The sequence below is a fragment of the Varanus komodoensis genome, unplaced genomic scaffold, assembly GCF_004798865.1.
Source record: "Varanus komodoensis strain SLA01 unplaced genomic scaffold, ASM479886v1 scaffold20_1, whole genome shotgun sequence".
Taxonomy (NCBI): domain Eukaryota; kingdom Metazoa; phylum Chordata; class Lepidosauria; order Squamata; family Varanidae; genus Varanus; species Varanus komodoensis.
Window position 1 is genome coordinate 15,733,976 of NW_025335587.1, and position 19,044 is coordinate 15,753,019.

The window sequence follows — 19,044 nt, forward strand, 5'->3', positions numbered from 1 at the left end:
TTTAGCGGTTGATTCCAACATGAAAAGTGGGATTTTTTTTTTAGAAGGGAAGAACCTGGTGCTATTTTTCTTGTGTGTTTGAATTCTTCTGCTGTGCCAGAGCTCCACCTAGAGGTTGCAAAACTGAGCAGCAGAAAGAAAAGGCTCTTTGGATAGAGCCCTTGGATAATCGTGTCTGCGGGAGAAGCAAGCCGGAATGCCTTGCAACATACATGTCCAGACTGGGAGGACTGTGTGTTTAAACCTGTTGGACAACAAACTGGAATCCACTGTAGCTTGGAAGGCCGTCATTTCTACTGTTGTTTGTGTATTGTTTTACTTGTTAGTAAACTGGAGAGGCAAACTTTTAATAAATAATTGTTCTTATTTGAGTCTACGGTGATTTCTTGCTGGTGAGAACTGTGCATGATACATCCGGCAATTCAGATGGGCTTGATTTGGAAAACTGTTTTAGGGGGCAGCATGTCACAAGATATCACAGAAACATGTGGATCCAACTCCGTGCCATCTTCTCACTGGATAGTTACAGCCAACTGCAATCCGAAGCCCCTGGCAATCACACTCCCAAGTCCAAACTAAGCTGTCTCCCGCTGTCCTACTAGATATTGTTGGACTCTGACTCCCAGCATCCTTGGCCACAACACTTGGAGGACATCCGGCAGGGAAGACGGCCAAACAGTATTTAAAGAACGGCCCCTTTTACAAAGTTCCAAACGTCCATTGTGGTGGCGCTCATCCAACTCCCAGGCTAGGGGTCTCCCAGGTTTGGCTGCTGCTTGCAAATGTGGGAATTCTTTCTCCTGGAAAGCTCTACCTGACCAGTTGTTTCCTAGATATTTAGGTAGCAATCGGCCAAGGAGGTGTGGGGCCGAGCCAGCTGGCCACCCTCCAGCTGAGCTCCAGGGCTGCGTCTGTACGGTGGAAGCTTGGACCAAATGCCCTGGCAGAATCACGGGTTCATTCTCTCCAAAACTGCTCCGGTGTGCATCTCACCGGAGTGACACCCTCGTGCATACGTGATTTGCACCCAAGAATATGAGGATCAGAATCAGCAATGGGCTACGATGTCCTTGACGTATTCGCAGGAAAGGTGAGAAGACAAGAGCCCAGCTGGATGAGACCCAAGGTCACATTCGGCTCACACGGTGGCCAGCATGGGTATTCTCCTGCCCATGTTCCCCAGCCACTGGTTCAACAGGCAGGATGCTCCTGGGACCATGCTCCCATGGACAGCCCTTACAGGCATCCAAACTGCTGGCCAGGACTCCAGCTTGGGGTAGCGAATTCCACAGTTTATCTATGTGAAGGAGTCTGTCCTTTTATCTTGACTCCCCCAGCTTCATGGCACGAGTGAGGACAATGTCTCCCTCTTCACTTTCTCCATACCATGCATGGTTCTGCATACTCCTGTTGCCTAGCTAAAGCGCAGGATTCTCTCCTTACAGAAGACCAAACTCACAGGCATCAGGTAGCAAAAAAGGCTGAATTTATTCAGAGGGTTTGGCTGCAGAAAAAGAATCTGTATCCTCTTCTGCGCACCTAATCTGGCTTGGAGTACATACAGCAACACTGATATTGCATATCTTCTTTTTAAAAATGAGAAAGTGCAGAGTTGAGTTTGCAGGTGGAAACAGCTCGAGAGCGATGGTTAGCAAAGCTTCCAGAGCAAAGAAGCACACGACCCTGCTGAGCCGGCCAGCCTTAAAATTAAATGCACGGTTCCAAAGCAGAGAGAATCCCTTTTTCCCCAGCAGTCTCGGTTAATCCTGCAACCTCCAAGCTGAGAAGCCTTATGGGAAATGGCCCAGTTTCTCAACAAGAGTTTCAACACCATACAGAGAAAGGTTACTAGATCTGGCTAGAACAGAAGAATAAACCCTCTTTGGCAGACAGCAAGACATGCCCCATTTGATGCAGGGCCAGCTTAAGAAATTTTTCAAATACGAGGGTCCGCAAAAAGTTTCAGCACTTTTAAAAACTCTATTAAGAATTTCAAAAATAAATTGCTTCACTTTTCGGCACAGTCCCCGTCCTTTGTGATTCATTTTCCCCAGCATCACACCAACTTTTTAATGCCATCAGTAAAAAATATATAAAATATTTATTTTTCAATTTATATCCTGCCTTTTTCCTACAAAGGGCTCAAGGCAGCTTACATCTCCTCCTCCATCTTATCCCCACAACAACAACCCTGTGAGGTGGGTTGGGCTGAGAGTCTGTGACTGGCCCAAAGCCACCCAGTTGGCTCCATGGCTGAGCGGGGACTCGAACCCAGATCGTCTGAGTTCCAGTCCCACGTTCTTAACCATTACACCACACTGGCAAGAGTATATTTATAAAATATTAAAGTGCAGAAACTTTTTGAAGACCCTTCTATATCAGAAAGGGGACCCTCAGCAGATGCTTGCAGCAAGCAGAAGTGAGAAACTCCTTGGTTTGCGTCAGGCTAATAACAAAACTTTAATATCTGCCCCTCTGTTTTCAACATTCCGACTTACTGCTGAGGTAGTCCAAATTGCATAATCTTTGCTTTTCCGGGAGGGAAACTTTTCCAGATTACACACAACAGTCCAATGAGGACAGAGTGTTCTTGGTTGTGAAGGCTGGCTGGCTTGCCCACTGGGAGAGAAACTGGACGAGCTGGGAAGGGTCATGACGGCATGGCGGGAGTCCCAGAAAGAAGCTGTCTGTGTACTGCTAGCGTCTGGCTGCAAGCTGTGCTTCCTGAAAATGCACGGCCAAACTCTTTGCACTGCAAACAGGGCAGGCTGCTGCCAAGGTGCTTTGCTGGGACAAGGATAAGGCACATTTAAGGAATCCCGAGACGGAAATATTCACAGTGGGGCAACTGCCTTTGCTGCAAGAAACCAGCTGCACAAACTTCATCTCCACCAGGCCAGATCATACAGACTTGGGAAGAACAAGTCAGAAAGCATCCTCCATGCAGACAAGCGTAGACCAAAGTAGGTAATCTGTACTGTCAGAAAGAAAAGTCCCTCTTAAAATAGAGCATTTCAGAATGGAGATGAAGAAAATGACACAATGAACTCTCTCTAACCACCCCCACCTCTCCCTGCACCTGGAAGGCAAGCATGCGAAGGAAAGGAACTAGGTGGCAAAATTTCTTCCTGACATGCTTGCTTTCTGCAGGCAGGGAATGTGGGATGCAGGGGGAGCCCCCAAAAATGGATGCCCTCTCTCCTGCATTCTGTAAGAGAGCTACACTTTGGGGACTGGAGAATGAGTATTTGTTCTCATGTGGAAGTTCAGTTTTGGAACACACCAGCTCACTTCGCCAATGTCTAGAAAAGGCACATAACAGGGTGAATTTTCCACATTAACCTAGTGAAGTCATGCCCAGTTCCTTAAGCAAAGAAAGGCTTCAAAACATATGGTCCTAACAGCCATATTATTGCTTGTTAATTCTGCAAGGCAGATAAAGAAGAAGAATACTGTAATTTTGCATCGACCGGCAGGCTGGTCTTTCTCAAGCGGACAGGCACAGTTCTGAGAATACAGGAGGGATCCTTGAAAAAGTATACGCGATGTTTTTCACATACACACACACACCTCTGTGCAAAACTGATTCAAGCAAGGTGTGCTGCTCTAAACTTGGACTTTGCTCAGTGTTACGTCTCCTTCCACTTCAAGCTGATCGATTTGTTGCAGATTCGGTACACGGTGGTTATAATCAAACTGATATTGTCTGTTCACTGCCACCCTGAAGCGCTGCATTTCACACAGAATCCAAATCTGTAAAGAAAGAGGGAGCAGAAAGGTGGCCTCAAGGTGTGAGTTGCCATCCGCATCCCACAAGTACCAGCTGCAATGCATGGAAAGAACACATAATTCATGATGTGTCTTGAATACATAATTCATGTACACATGTGTCTTGAACACATAATTCATGATGGCTTTCCATGTCTCGTCTGTCCAGTAACAAACGCTCTCCAGGTGGATTACCAACCATTAAAAGGCCAAAGTGCTATAGAAACATTTTAAAATATAAACATGCACCAGACAGAGTAAGAAATAGCACAGGAGTTGATAAAACAGAGACGTAACTCTAAGATTAGGCCTCTGAAATGCTTGGCCGGGAACATGGGAAGGAAACACAAACAGAATTCATTCCATAAAGTTGGGTGCTGCAAGAGAGACACCAGCCTGTTGCACCAGCTATCTAGCCAGCATCAGTCGGAGCACGCAGAGGGCGGCTTTGGAAGACCTCAGAGTCCAATCTTTTTAAACCCTCAGTGCTGTGTTGCAAGTAACACAGCAGCCCCATACAGCATGCCAAGCCATGCTTTGCTGGAGGCACTTTTTATAACAGGGAAGAGGGGCCTCAGGGCAAGGGGATCCAAATTCATCTCGTGGAGAGCAGGTGGACAAGAGAGCAGACAGACAGATACCTGGGCCTCTGGTGGTCTCCCTTGGCCTTAAATGGATGCACAGGAGAAGCTGGGAGAGGCATCGCGTTTTGAGAGGGTACGGAGGCAGGTTTTGTCTTTAAAGTAGTTGTTGCCACATCTTGGAACAAATTAGAGCATGAGGCCTTATCTTGAAACATCCAAAAAAATACTTCCTTGGTTTTGGCCATAGCAAAACAGTTTGTCATTCATTCATTTATTTATTTGGAGTATTTCTAACTCATCCATTACAGTTTGTCTCTGGACGGCTTACAATATAAAACGTCTAATAAATACATCATAACAACACACGACTGAAGATAAAAACATAGTTAAAATATTTAAACTTTAAAATATTGGGTAAATAAAAAAGTCTTGACCTGGCACCAAGTGGGCGCCAGGAGAACCTCTCTGGGGAGCGCATTCCACAGCCGGGGTGTCACCACCGAGAAAGCCCTCCTCTGGGTGTTCTCTGAGTCTAATTTGGGGTTATTACATGAATTTATTCACAATCTCTGGTGTTTTATTTTAAAGACTTATTAAGGTATTTGGGGGGGTTTCTTTTGCAGTGTGAATCGGATCAGTTGGCTTAAAATGGAAGCTACACCAAATTCCCCCCCTCCCCTTTTCTGGAAAAGACAAAAAGAATTATGCAGAAGGTTTTGACTTACGCTGAAGGGCTGACCACGAGACAAAGGCATCCCAGAAGGGAGGAAACGCTCCTCAGAGCCCCAGCTGTTGTTAAACTTGGCGTTCCGAACAATCACGTTTTCATTGAATCGTGGGTTTAGATGGAAAACAGTGTTGCAACCTGCTTTCAGGTTGATATGGAACCTGCATACAAAGCAAAAATATCGGTTCTATGCAAGGAAACAATGGGTACAAACTGCACAGAAAAAAAATGAGCAGCATTTGGAAACCAGTTGGAGAACTTTCCAACTTTCCATCTGCAGCTAATCTGCTCTGAGTTGAAAACTGCCAGCTCTCGATGGCTGAATGCCAAAGGAACCTTCACTGTGACATCACCAGCTAGAACAAGTTCGATTCTATTCACTTCGGACTCATTCCAGACTAAGGTTACTCCTCAAGGGTTAGATTAGCATAACAGCATTGAAGCATGTTTTAAAAATCCACCTCTGCACCGTCTGTTAACAGCAAATTGGAAGAAAAGCGGCTTTGAGGCTCATTGCAAAAGCAATGAAACGGAGGAGGGCAGCCCCACAACTTATAGGAAGATTTATTTTATTTATTTATTAAAACATTTCTATGCTGTCCCTTGCCGAAGCCTCGGGGCGGCTTACAACATAATAAAATACAATAAAATACAAAAATAACAATATAAAATTAAAATTAACAATATAAAATAAATAAAAAATATAAAAGAAGTTGCCCTGGCCAGATAAATAAGCAAATATTGTGAACAATTAAAATGACGTTTAAATAAAAAGATGTTCCCCAAGCAAAATGCTGAATATTTACCTGGTGGCGCCAGTATGTGGAGTCCCCTCTACAATAATAGACTTAGATGGGAAAATTCCTCCCATGATGGAAACCCGGTAAGGCACAGGCTACGGGAAGAGAGAAAACAGGAGAAACAGGTGAGGTGAGAAGAGACAGGTTCTCCTTCCAAGTGCCAAGCCCAAACAGGCTGCCGGCGGGAGAGGCCTTGGTTGAACCTCCCATGTATAAATGAACCCCCAGTCCATAAGTAAAATAAGATTATCATATCCTTTCTTTAGAATCTACAGAGGTCCTTCTCTAAGAACCACCTCCTAAAGAAGCAAGCAAGGTAACAGTCAGGTGAAGGGTTTCCCTATGGTTGCATCCCAACTTTATAACATACTCCCCAAGGAGGTGCACCTGCTATAGTCATTGCTTTCTTTCAGGTGCCTGGAAAAGACCATCTTATTTGCTAGACCTTTTAATAGATAGGTTTGTGTGTGAACAGCTTTATGTCGCGTGCCACATTTTTAATCACCAGCGAGTTGCCAATAGTGTTGCATTTGGTTTTAACTGATTTTATTATTTGCAGTTTTTTTCTTGTTTTGATAGCCTTACCTATGGAAACAGGTAATGTAATAATTATGTATATAGGAGGAACCTGTCAGCCCAATCAATTCTAATCTGCTGTGCTAGTTTCCAACTTAACATTTTAAAGCATTTTTAATGCTTAAATGTTTAAGCTGTTTAAATGTATGTGTTGTTTCCCATTGCTGAAACCTATCTCAGACACTGAATTCCAGAATTAATGTACAGGATTACATTAAGTTAATGTGTATCCATGATACATAAAATCACCCCACACACCTTGAATGTATAGCATCTGAAAAGTATTTGGAAAAGATACCCCACACCTGAAGTGGTGTGGCCTACTCAACTCTTTCAGAACTCTACCAGCTCACCTTGTGAGGCTATTGCAATGCATTCAATTTCTTGAACATTTTCACTATGTCCCCAAAGCATTTGGGAACCGGAGTAGTGATGGAGAGCGCGTTATACCAAAAAATGGGTTCTGTGACTCACCAGGTAGGCTGGCCCAGGTGGAAAAGGAGAGTGAACCTTAAAAAACAAAAGGAAAGGAAAGTGGGTCAGCAAACACCATCACATGAAACACAGAAACAGAGCAGGTCAGACGGGGCCTCCCAGGCCATCTAGTCTGACCCCCGGCTCCAGCCAGTTCCACTCACAACATGCCCAGCATGTGCATGTCCAGCCTGCCCTTGAACGGCCTCACCGATGGGGCCTCACCCACCTCCCGGGGGAGCCATTCCATACCCTCGGGGTCCTAACATGGGAGGATTTATTTATTTATTTGTTTGTTTGTTCGGAGAACTTATATGCTGCCCCATTCGCATAAGCCTCGGGGCGGCTTCCAAACATAAATAAATATAATCGGTACAATTACATAAAATATTGGAGACATCCTGGCAAAAAACTGTTAAAATCAATAAATAAAGTTAACAATTAAAATAATGTTTAACTAAAAAGGTCTTGGCCTCGCGCCGAAAAGCAAATAACGACAGCACCAGGAGGACCTCTCTGGGGAGCGCGTTCCATAAGTTGGGCGCCACCGCAGAGAAAGCCCTCCTCCGGGTGCTCACCCTCCTAATATCTTTCATGGAGGGCTCCCAGAGGAGGGCCTCTGCCGCCGATCTCAAGGGGTGGGAGGGCATATATGGACATAAGTGCTCCTTCAGGTAATCAGGTCCCAAGCCGTTAAGGGCTTTATAGGTCATAACCAACACCTGTGGGGAGCCAGTGAAGCTGACGGAGGACTGGAGTTATGTGAGCACAATGCCCAGTCCCCATCAGCAACCTGGCAGCTCTATTTTGCACCATCTGAAGTATCCGAACCGTCTTCAAGGGCAGCCCCATGTAGAGTGCGTTACAGAAGTCTAATCGGGAAGTAACCAATGCGTGTGTCACTGTCGCCAGGCAATTGTTCTCCAGGTAGGGACGCAGCTGATGGATCAGCTGATCGAGGAGCACTCGCAAGCTGCAGAGCCTGTCCTTAAGAGGGAGTGCAACCCCATTCAGGACAAGGTTGAGGTCCCTCACCCCAAAGCCTGACCTGCCTACCAACAGGACCTCTGTCTTGTCTGGATTGAGCTTCAGTTTATTGGCCCTCATCCAGCCCATTACCTCGGCCAGGCACCGGTTCAGCACAGCCACTGCCTCACCTGGATTGGTAGAAAACGAGAGGTAGAGCTGGGTATCATCAGCGTACAGGTGATTCCGCAGCCCACACCTCCTGATGACCTCTCCCAGCCGTTTCATGTAGATGTTAAACAGCAAAGGGGACAAAATGGACCCCTGTGGAACTCCATGGCATAACTGCCATGGCGCAGAGCCACAGTCCCCCAGCACCACCTTCTGGAGTCGGCCATTGAGATAGGAGCGGAACCACTGCAGAGCAGTGCCTCCGACCCCCAATCCCGCTAGCCTATCCAGAAGGATACCATGGTCGATGGTATCGAAAGCCGCTGAGAGGTCCAGGAGAACCAACAGGGACGCACTCCCCCTGTCCTTCTCCCTGCACAGGTCATCATACAGGCAACCAAGGCAGATTCAGTACCGTACCCGGGTCTCAAGCCGGACTGAAATGGGTCCAGATAATCAGTCTCATCCAAGAGTGCTTGAAGTTGTCCCGCCACCACCTGCTCTAACACCTTGCCCAGGAACGGGATATTGGCCACCGGTCTATGGGATGAAGAAGGGATGCCTTCTTCAGGACTGGCCGGACTACCGCCTCCTTTAAAGGGGCAGGCAACTGGCCATCCCTCAGAGAGGCGTTGACAACCTCCAGGATCCAGGTCCCAATCGCGTCCTTGGCTTTCTTAAGTAGCCAAGATGGGCAAGGGTCCAGTAAGCAGGTGGTAGGACGTACCTGTCCAAGCACCTTGTCCACATCATCAGGCCGCAACAACTGAAACTCATCCACCAATTGTGGACCAGACGGCAACACTGGCACCTCCCCAGAAGGCTCTGAGTCACTCGGAATTAGCAGCCCGCAACAAGAATAAGCGTTATTAAACCAGATTCTAATGCTCAAGACGATATCAGCGCAATTTAAGGTGCAAGTATAGATGGAAAAATGGACTGCGACTTCCTATGCTGGGTGTTTTTCTGTTTACAGACCTCACCCCCTTAATCATCAACTTTGCCATCTGGGGGTGGCCCTATTCATTGAGCAACTGTGGCTCTTCCCCCACGGAGCCTGGGATGCTTTTCAGACCTTGACCATTCCCAGGGTTTTCCCCGTGTTTTCCAAGCGTTTCCACACTTTTTTAAAAAAGTAAGGAAAGAGAATGAGTATCTGGCTGTCATGTATTTCCACAACTTATGCCACAGCGCCTCCTTGTGGTTGTGCAAAGGAATGCACAGAAAGGCTGGCACAAGTGGGGGAAATGATATGAAACCTGCACAGAATCTGAAAAGACGACGCTTCAGCAAAGTGTCTGGTTAAAAGTCTGGCTCAGAGAAGCCCAGGCTGTGGCCCAGCATGACAGACACCCAAGGACTTTTCAAATGGCAGGGGGATTGCTGTCCAGCGGTGATTTAAAGCATACAAATACACATTCTGTGCTTTTCATGCACAAGCTACTTTTCGGCTCCTTGTCGTGTACGTTTTTGCGTGGAGGTTTGACATGGCACTGCCATAAGCTGTGTGTACCTACCTGGGCTCTCAGATCAGCTTTTGGGGTCCCGGCTCAGGGAGCCCCCTGCAAAGGGAGTAAGGAGGGTGGCACCCAGGAGAAGGGCCTTCTCAGTTGTGGCACCCCCTTTATGGAATGAGCCCCCCAAAGAGTTATGCCTAGTGCCAACCCGTTTTTCTTTCTGGCACCAGCTGAAAACCCTTTTATTTTCCAGGTATTCTAACAGTTAATTTATCAGTTTTAATACTGTATTTTATCATGCACTGGAGCTATGCCTCTGTGCCGACTTGAAACAAGCCAGTTCCAAGTTCAAGCCAGTTCCAAGCTTTCTTCCAGGACACTCCATTTCATTCTTTACAACTGCTGCGTGAGCCTTCGAAGGCCAGTGAACACCTTTAGCTTTTATTAGCCTCTTTTTGGGAACTCCATTCCCTTGGAGGTCTGCCCAAGAAAGATTTTGGGGGGCTTCTCCACAATTTTGAGTTTTCCCAAAGCCTCCCCTCCCCAAAAGTACAGCACAGTTTTAATTACCTTACACAGGAGCACTTCTAAAGACCAGAAAAAGAGGGAGGAGTTGGGAACAAGTCAAAGGCAAGGGAGGAGACGATTGTCCAAGAGAAGGAGATCTTACCATGGGTACACTTGCAGCAGGCCAGACTGTTGCAACCTTGCAAAAATGAAATAAACAAGCATTAGCAGATATTTATTTATCCATCACATTTGTATGCCACCCCATCTCCAAAGGCTGTTATGATCCCAAACCAATCAGTTTTAATACCAAAGAAACAAATACAGTGGTACCTCAGCTCACAAATAGGGTCCTGAACAGAAACTTCTGAAAAATCTTGCAGCAGGTCGTGAACTCCGCATCGGGTGACAATCGCGACCCGTCCCCCCAAAAGCACACCCACAATCGTGCCCGTTTCCCCCCCCCCACAGCGTGCCCACGATCGCGGTTGTGCTGGCGGGGGAGGGGGGGGATGGCCATGATCTTTATTATTCTTTGTCACTTTGCTTCAAATGTTTGCGGTTAAAAAAATTATAGTTACACAATGGATTAACCTTATTTACATTGAACCTTATAGGGAAATTTGACTTGGCTCACGACCAATTTGGGTCATGACCAGAGTCCTGGAACGGATTAAGTTTGTGAGCCGAAGTACCACTGTACAGCAATTCTTCTTCCTTCTCTTTCTCCTCCTATATTTTTATTTTATACTGATAATTTTAATTTTATATTTGTAAGTCAATGTATTTTTTGTATTTTTGTATTTAATGGTAATTTATTATGTACTATTGTATTTCAATGTATTTTATCATGTTGTAAGCCGCCCCGAGGTTTCGGCAAGGGGCGGCATAGAAATGTTATTATAATAATAATAATAATAATAATAATAATAATAATAATAATTCAAACAATTGATAAAACAGATTTCTAAATGAGTCTGGCATATTTTTCCTAATTTGCAATAAAACAGAAAAGAAATGTACACATAAAGAAAGTCACAGAAGGCCTTGTTTTCAGATGGTGTTTCAATCTGTAAGGAGGTGTCTCTAAGATGCAGCAGCAACTTAAAATATTGATAAAACTTCTGCGTGGGAAAATTAAGTTCCTCAAATCTAGGTTAAACCAAGAAGGGAGGTTGTCATGGGGTACAAAAGAGGAAGCTTGACCGTTCTTGCTTGAACGTTTTTTTAAAAACATCCTGGTTTTGGCTCTGTGTGCATGTGTTGGCAACTTTTCAAGATGGCAGAGTGCCTTAAATAAATAAATATGAATGAAAACTCTTTGAAGCTTTTTAACATACCCCGCTGCTTTGCAAAGCTTTCCCCAAATGATCCGAAGACTCTCAGCCAGTAATAGGTCCCAAATATTCCAATATTCCAGTCACTGAGATAGTTGCAAACATGGAACTTCGCACATGTCTTAATGAATCTACTGATGAGAGTTGGATCTTATTTTTAACTTGCATCTTATTTTTTCAGCATGCATTGAACTTTTCTGCATTCATTGGTTTATTTTCCATCTTACATAGTTATGTAGGGGTTAAAGCAGACTAAATGAAAATATTCATTTGTTCATAATGCAGCAAAGACTGAAATAAAATGCTCAAAGGAATACAAATTTGAGAGAGGATCCTGAAGATATGGCCTCAGCTTTGGGGGAGATTACATTGTGTTTATATCCTGCCTTTCTCCCTTACAAAGCAGCTTACAAAGTTTTCCTCCTCTCCATTTTATCTTCACAACAACCACCCTGTGAGGTAGGATAGGCAGAGCGCTTATGACTGGCCCAAGTCCACGCAGTGAGCTCCATGACTGAGTGGGGGTGAGAACCCCGATTTCCCAAGTCCAACACCCTACATCACCCCCGCCTCTTACCCACATATATATTTTGATAAATTCTTGCCACATTTGAAAGGATGATGGTATTCCAATACTACTGAACCTACAAGAACATCATCCTGTTTTTCCAAAAGATGGGAAATGGCCAGCTTATGAACCTTTCTCCCAGAGTAATATGGAAGGTTAATCTTTCAGCTGTCCTTGCCCGGAGAGATGTTTTCAGAGATCCACAGAAAAATTGCTACATACCATGGGGCTTTGGAAGCTAATGGAAGCGACATCCAGGCCTCCCGAGACACCAATCGTGTCCACTCTGAAGAGGGAGATCCTATGCCTAAATTCCAGAAAGCGCTTGCCGTCCACAGCAACCTGCAACATGGAGGCACAAGAGAGGGCTTTTTTTTCTGTTAAAACAAGAAAAACCAGCGGAATGCACAGAAGGCCCATTTGTAGTTAATTTCTAAAGCAGGGTGAGCAACCTCCGTCCTGTGTGCCTCTCAGCCTCAAACCCTGGGCTATCCTCAGCCCACCCCCACCCCCAATGGCCCTACCCAGTTACGGACAGCAGTGACTGGAAGTTGCACTGTCAGAGGGGCCGTGTATCCACTCCGTTTTTCAGTCTTGCCTTTCGAGGAGCCGCCCAAGGTGCTTAACCTATTTGGGGATGAGGCTCTAGGGAATCTCTTGCAGTCCTTCAGATGTTGTTGGTCCACAACTCCCATCATCTCTGACCAGGCTGGCTGAGGCAGATGGGATGTGGAACCCAACGTTTGGAGAGTAAGGCGTTCTCCATCTTTAAAGTGGTGGCTGTGTGGCGGGAGAGCAGTTTGGAGGCTGACGATGCTGGAAGGACCCCACAAGCATGCACAAAGCTATTCCAGTTTGCCTTTCCCACTGGGCCCCGCTGTGAGAACCAAGGAATGAATTACAAAACAACTTGAAGGATGCACTGGATGCAGAGCTGGCTCTTTTGGCAAAACTGGGGAAGGGGATTCTTGCGAGTCCCACTCTGCAGACCCCAGCACAACCTCCAAGGCCAAGCCAGAGGGAGCCAGGGGTCAGCAGAGGAAGGAGAACTCATCTCTCTGCTTTCGCCAGTGGGATTACTCTGTTGGATCACAAGCCTTCCATGGACTGAACAAACTGCTTTCCAGAAGCTCCAGTTGAGATCCAGCCTGATCCGCTGTAAAAAACCCAGATCACTTCACCCATGAACGGCATGTCTCTTCTCAGTACCATGAAAGAGCTGTTAGTCACAAGAAACCGGATTTCGAAAGCCTGCCCCTTGCGGAACGGCATTTCGTTTTTCCTCTCCTCGTGCTGCCAACTGCCCCTTTCAAAGGAATTCGCCACCACGCAGTTCCCATCGTCAAACCGAGGATTGAAATGGAAAGCGATGTCCGATCGGGGCGCCTGGGACATTCCACACTGGAAGTTCACCTGGAACCTGCAAGAGGAGATAAAACAAAGCAGTTTGTGTTTGTACTGTCTCTCAATTCTCCCTTCTTGACATCTTTTCCTCGAGAAGTTAGAATGGTCACAGATATTCTATCTCATCAATATTATTCTATCATTATTTCAATACTATAGAGTTGTTGTTAGTTTATTTCTATACTGTAGTCATATTCTGTTTCTAAAACCCTGGGATTACAGTCGTTCATATAAACAGTACAATAAAATATAATCAAGTGCCATAGAATCTTATCAAAAAGGCAAACGTTTAAACGGAAGAATTAAGAACTATGGAAAATAGCCCTGGAAAGCACAGTTGGGAAGAGATATGCCCTCAGGCCCTTGAATATTCCGGTATATATTTAAATTCGTTGAAATAAAGGGCTGTCTTAACGGGGCATCAGAAGATAAACAAGGATGGTGCCACATGGGCTTCAGTCCATAGATAGGGGGCCACCACCAGGAAAGCCATGCCTTTTGTTGCCACCTTCAGCATCTGGATGAAGGCCCCAGATGTTGAGCATAGTGTCCGGACAGATTGTGGTTAGGAGAGATGCTCCGAGGTACTGTGGTCCCAAGCCAGGTAAGGCTTGATGGGTCAACACCAGCACCTCGAACTGGGCCCGGAACCATAAAACCCACCAAGGCAAGCAGGCCAGAACAGGGCTTCCGTGTTCAGACCTACAGCTCCCAGTTATTAATCCCACGACTGCATTTAGCTCAAGCTGTCACTTCGGAAGCCTCTTCAAGGGCAGCCTCACATAAATGCACCACAGTTTCCTAGTTAGAGAGGCAGAGATGGAGCAAGGACTGTGCAAGGATAACAGCAGTCCCACAAGGCTGAAATTCCACTCTCGGAAGGTATCTTGGGAAATATCTTGGACATGCACATGGTGGGCGTGTCGTGAGTGGAGCCGACTGGAGCCGGGGGTCGGACTAGATGGCCTGGGAGACCTCTTCTGACTCACTCTGTTTCTATACAAAATATTCCAACGGCAGACTTGCTTGACTTCGTACCTGCTATGTTCCAGCTTCCTCGCAGCCGTGGGACAGCTGCAGGGCAAGTCATGCCACCAAGCCCTCTGGCAGCCCTTTTAGAAACGATGCCCTATGAATTATCTGGCTATTTATCCACTTTTAGGGGGGTGTTTAAAAAGCCCTGTTTGAGGAAATTTCTTACCTTTCCTGCCGGTGAGGGAGAGGTCCTTGCGTACTTTTTTTGGGGGGGTGGTTAGCAGAAACCAAAGTGATCGTGCTAGCACACACTCATCCGGGGCTTTTTCTGGGCACGGGGGCCACTGCGCAGAGCAATGCTTTACCAAGTCCTGTGTGCACAACACTTCCTTTATACTCAGCTGCAACATACGCAGCCAAACCCCCTCGGAAAACAGGGAGGGAGGCTTCTGTACAATTGGAAGAAGCAAGACTCGCAGCAGCACAAAAAACTTCAGGGAAAAAAACCTAAAGGGGTAAACAGAATTATCTAGAACAGCCCGGGTATTCAGAGGTCATGGGATGGCACTTGGGGAGGAAGAAAGTGGGGAGACATGGCCAGCGGAGAATTTGCCCCTGAAAGGAACCTCGGAAGAACCTGAGTGGAGCACTGAATGTTAATATGGCACACTGCAACTTCGTGTTGCAGTGCTCCTCTGTCAAACTTTGATGAACTACCACACTTGGCCAAATGCCACGTCCACACTGAGTTTTTGTGGTCCTTATGGACCTAACTTGGCATTCATCAGAGGAAGGAGTACCCACACTGTCTAGATTTGGGCTCTGTACAGACAGGAGAAGTTACCCTTTCACAAATTGGTTCTGGGATCCCGTTTCTCCATTAACAGTGTGGCTCTGACGTCACAGAGCACAACGAGGTTTGTCAGACGCAGGCTAGCTTTTAACCATCCCATCCCCAAATGAGGATTAGTAACATGCATGTACTAACTTGCAAAAGGCTTTAAGTCTAGCTGAAACGTCAAATCCTTTTTCTCAGAAAAAAGTTACTGGCTCCCCAGAGTTTCTGGCAGGGGCGTTCCATGTTCCCTCTACAGATTAAGTTCTCTTTATACATTAACAGAAAATCTATACTTGCTGTTAATTATTAGCATTCTGGGCAGTGAACAGAAGATTTTAAATAAAACCAGACCGCTTACCTTTTACAAGAAGGCAGGATACTTCCAGAAATCACTACCATCTGCCCATCTCTGAGGCCACCATAAATTGGACCAGTAAACGGGAGGGACTGGTGAATGTAAAAAAGAAAATAGCATCATTTTCTATGGGCTTCCCTGACTCCAAATGTGATATTCCAATCCACTGCAGTTTTAATCCACCTGGTTTAAATTCCTGCAAAGGTACTGAATGAGTGCATTCAATTCAACAGTTGATCATCCCACCTTCTTTCCAAAAAGCACGTGAAAACCCGCTTTGAAAAAGCAGCCCATAGCTAGGACTGGGGGTGCCAAGCTGGATCTGAGCAACAGCACTGCAAACATGTGCAAAATGCATGTTTTTTGTACTTTGTACACAGGGATGCGTGACAAATGCTTTGAATGACAATACCCATCGGTTTTGGCCAACCATCCAGGTGATGGGAATTGTAGTAAGCACTTCTGCAGGGCGGTGAATTGGGGAGACCTGCTTTACGCTCACAATCCACATGGAATAGTTGGGGGAGAGTGGTCTCCAACTGCAGAGACCTGGGTTCAAGTCCCCACTCAGCCAGGGTGGCTGGAAAGGAACTTTCACTGGCTCTCAGCCTAGCCTATCTCGCAGGGATGTTGTGAGGCTAAATGGAGAAGGGGAAGGCTCAGCCATGTTGGAAAAAAGGTGGAATATAACAAACGCATAAAGGGATGATGTCACAACATTCTAGCTCCTTTCTAAGTTAAATTTCACTCCTACCCTCTGAGTGTTGTTGTGAGGCCAAAATCGAGAGGACAACTATGTTAGCAACAATAAGCTTCTTTGCCAGAGGGAAAAATTGAGATATAAATGTAAAAGCAAACAATTTATAATTGACCAGCCGTTCACCGTTAACTGGAGATATTATATGTCCCTAGGCTATGGAATGTGCTTCCAAGGGAGTTGGTTGAGGCGCCATCAGTGAGGATGTTCAAAGAAAGATTGGAGGATTACATGAGCAGAGCCACCTGGAGCCGGGGGTCAGACTAGATGGCCTGGGAGACCCCTTCTGACTCGCTCTGTTTCATGTTTCATTTCTATGCATTAACTTTTTAATACTGCCTACTAACAACCAGTTCTTGGCTGCAAATGGCTCAGGCAGACCACCTAGTCTCGCTGGCCCGATTCAGTGGGATGCAGGGAGAGCCAGCCCCATCACTTGAAGAAGGGCAAGGGAGAGGGAATTCAAGAATGTTGAGGCCTTGGCAAGGATGGGCCCCTTCGCACAGCCCACACGCCTGTTTCCTGGGGCCTCGAGGAGTGTGCAAGTTTTACTTCTGCTCTTGGGTTTCATTTAAGCTGGCAGCACTGAGCAGAACACCCCATTTCCGGAGTGAGAGGTATCAAGCCTCCCCGTGCTTGAAATGTTTTGATTTTCCGTCTGGTAAATGGGCAGCGGGAGGGCGGGTGGGAGGAGAAACTCCTTCCTGCTTTTCCACTCACATCCCTTTGCTCCAGAGAATGGCGGATCATCGAAGAAATGGCAAACGAGGGCTTGCGGGATTAAGAGCTTACGAGCCCCTCTGGCAAACAACGGCCTACCAGAGGTTTGGCTTGCCCACAGCGCCTTGTCCAAAGCCTCCAAGCAAGCTCTGCAGGAAGCCTTCCTTGAGCTACCAGGAGTCACCCAAGTGGCGCTTCAGCTCAGCCTCCATTAAAAGACGCCAAGCAGACAATGGGTCATCTCCGTGCCTGCTTGGATTCCTCTTTCAAGCCACGGACAGGGAAAAGGCTTCCAACGCTGCAGCCAGCCCTTTTCGCAGAGTCTACTCGTGAGTCAAGCAGCGGAGAGCTTGGTGCTTGCCCCCTGGAGCAGGACCGAGTGGAAAAGAACGGGGACCAGGAGCTTTCCATGTCAAGGGAACCATCGCAATGAAGCCTGGCATTGCCAGAAGCACAAAAACTTTGGGGGGGGGGTGAAAATAAGAGTAGCTCCCCAAAAGATGTGGGGAGCGGGCTGAGGATGCTTCCTGGCCAGAGAATTCTTGCTGGCTGCTGCAGAGAAGAAACAGAAATCCAGCTGGGTGCATCTCAGATTTGGGGCACAGCCGAGAGCCAGTGTGGTGTCGTGGTTAAGAGGGCAGGGCTGGGACTCAGGCGACTTGGGTTCGAGTCCCCGCGTGGCCATGGAGCCCACTGGGTGACTTTGGACCAGTCACTCTCGGTCCGGCCTACCTTGCAAGTTTGTTGTTGTGGGGATAAGATTGAGGGAAGGAGAAGAATAGCTGAAGTCACTTTGAATTCCTTAGAAAGAAAAGGGCTGGACATAGCTCTAATAAAATCATAGAAACATAGAAATAGAGCGAGTCAGAAGGGCCTCCTGGGCCATCTAGTCTGACCCCAAGCTCCAGCCGGCTCCGCTCATGACATGCCCAGCAAATCAATCCTAGGCATGTTCAAAGACATCCAGTGTGAGGAACAGCCTGCCTGGGTGGGAAATGCAGGATTTTCTTGTCAAAACAAGCACAGAATTGGTGTTTAATGGTCTTATGGGAACCCCCTTTAGATGGCAAATTACTTCCAATCTGAAGGATGTTTCCAGCATTTCTCTGCCCCTGTTCCAGCTAGGCAAGTACTTCTGTTCTCCTGATAATTTCCAACAACAACAGGAATTTGTTTTTGAAATTCTTAATAGAGTTTTAAAAAGTGCGGAAACTGTCTTATTGTTTAACATCTTATTACTTAACAATTGCTTATTTGTCTTATTGTTAAACTGTCCCGAGACCACAGTAAGGGACGGTCTAGAGAGGTTTAAAATAAATATTTAAAGGCTGTATTTTGTTCCCAAGTTGGCTCACAGCATCTACCTTCTCTCCTAAATATATATATATCACAACATCTCTGTGAGGTACGTCAGACTAAGAGGCACACCCAGCCTAAAGTCGCCCAGTGAGCTTCCTGGCTGAGAGGGGAGTAGAATCCCTGAGCCACAGTCCAATGCTCTAACCACTAGGCACATCCAGAAGAGACACATTAAAGCGGTGTACGCCAATGGGAAATGCTACTCAAGCGAGCCATCCGCCTGGGTTTAGGTGGATTCACTCGGCCCGCGTGCAGCGCACACAAAACACGGAACATTTGTGGGCAAATTCAGAGCAGGAGAGACGAGACGGGAGGCGACAAGAAAACAGGCGAGGAGGCTTCCCCGGATCCAGTTCTGGGGCGCATCTGGCGGCTGGGGAGAGGGGCTGCTCCTGGAGGATGGCACCCCCCGCTCCGCAAGCAAGCCAGCCCCGTGGGACTCACCGGTTTGTAGTAGGGCGACTGGACCGCCATGACTCGCCGAGAGAAGGCGCGGCGCGGCGCGGCGCGGACGGGAAAGCGGAACCCCTGCGGCTCGCTGCGTGCCGGCGGCTCTGCGCGCTGCAGCTGCAATAAAAGCGAGGCGGCCTGGCGGGCGGGGGCTCCGCCGCGTTGGGGGGGGTCTGAGGGGGGGGGGGGCGGGAGGAGGGTCCATCGAGGAGCGCGCACAGGACAGGACAGCCCAGCGGTGGCCCTCCCCA

At 47.0% G+C, this 19,044-nt stretch overlaps 1 protein-coding gene across 4 annotated transcripts; it reads right to left on the reverse strand.

Annotated features, from left to right (window-relative positions):
• Positions 1-2,247: 2,247 nt before the first annotated feature.
• Positions 2,248-18,888, reverse strand: LGALS9 (galectin 9). 4 transcript variants are annotated; one of them, XM_044430075.1, is made up of 10 exons: positions 18,788-18,888; positions 15,511-15,599; positions 13,145-13,355; positions 12,158-12,277; positions 10,194-10,229; positions 6,930-6,965; positions 5,886-5,974; positions 5,078-5,240; positions 3,571-3,753; positions 2,248-2,972 (listed from the first exon to the last, which is right to left on the reverse strand). In XM_044430075.1, the coding sequence occupies exons 1-9, from the start codon at positions 18,815-18,817 to the stop codon at positions 3,607-3,609; spliced, it is 921 nt and encodes a 306-aa protein (XP_044286010.1). In that variant the 5' UTR covers positions 18,818-18,888; the 3' UTR covers positions 2,248-2,972; positions 3,571-3,606. The 4 variants fall into 4 exon arrangements, 3 of the variants coding, with proteins under 3 accessions (XP_044286010.1, XP_044286011.1, XP_044286009.1); XM_044430076.1 differs by having other exon boundaries at positions 2,248-2,977; XR_006414728.1 differs by lacking the exon at positions 2,248-2,972 and adding an exon at positions 4,410-4,557 and having other exon boundaries at positions 3,625-3,753.
• Between the last annotated feature and the right edge of the window lie 156 nt (positions 18,889-19,044).

Bases quoted from the DNA above. Each gene is read 5' to 3' on its own strand.
- LGALS9 (XM_044430075.1), bottom strand. From the start codon at position 18,817: ATGGCGGTCCAGTCGCCCTACTACAAACCG. The intron at 12,278-13,144 runs GTACTGAGAAGA...TCCATGTTGCAG, and splicing joins TGACTAACAGCTCTTTCATG to GTTGCTGTGGACGGCAAGCG. The intron at 5,975-6,929 runs GTGAGTCACAGA...CTCTTCCCGTAG, and splicing joins CACCTGGGCCAGCCTACCTG to CCTGTGCCTTACCGGGTTTC.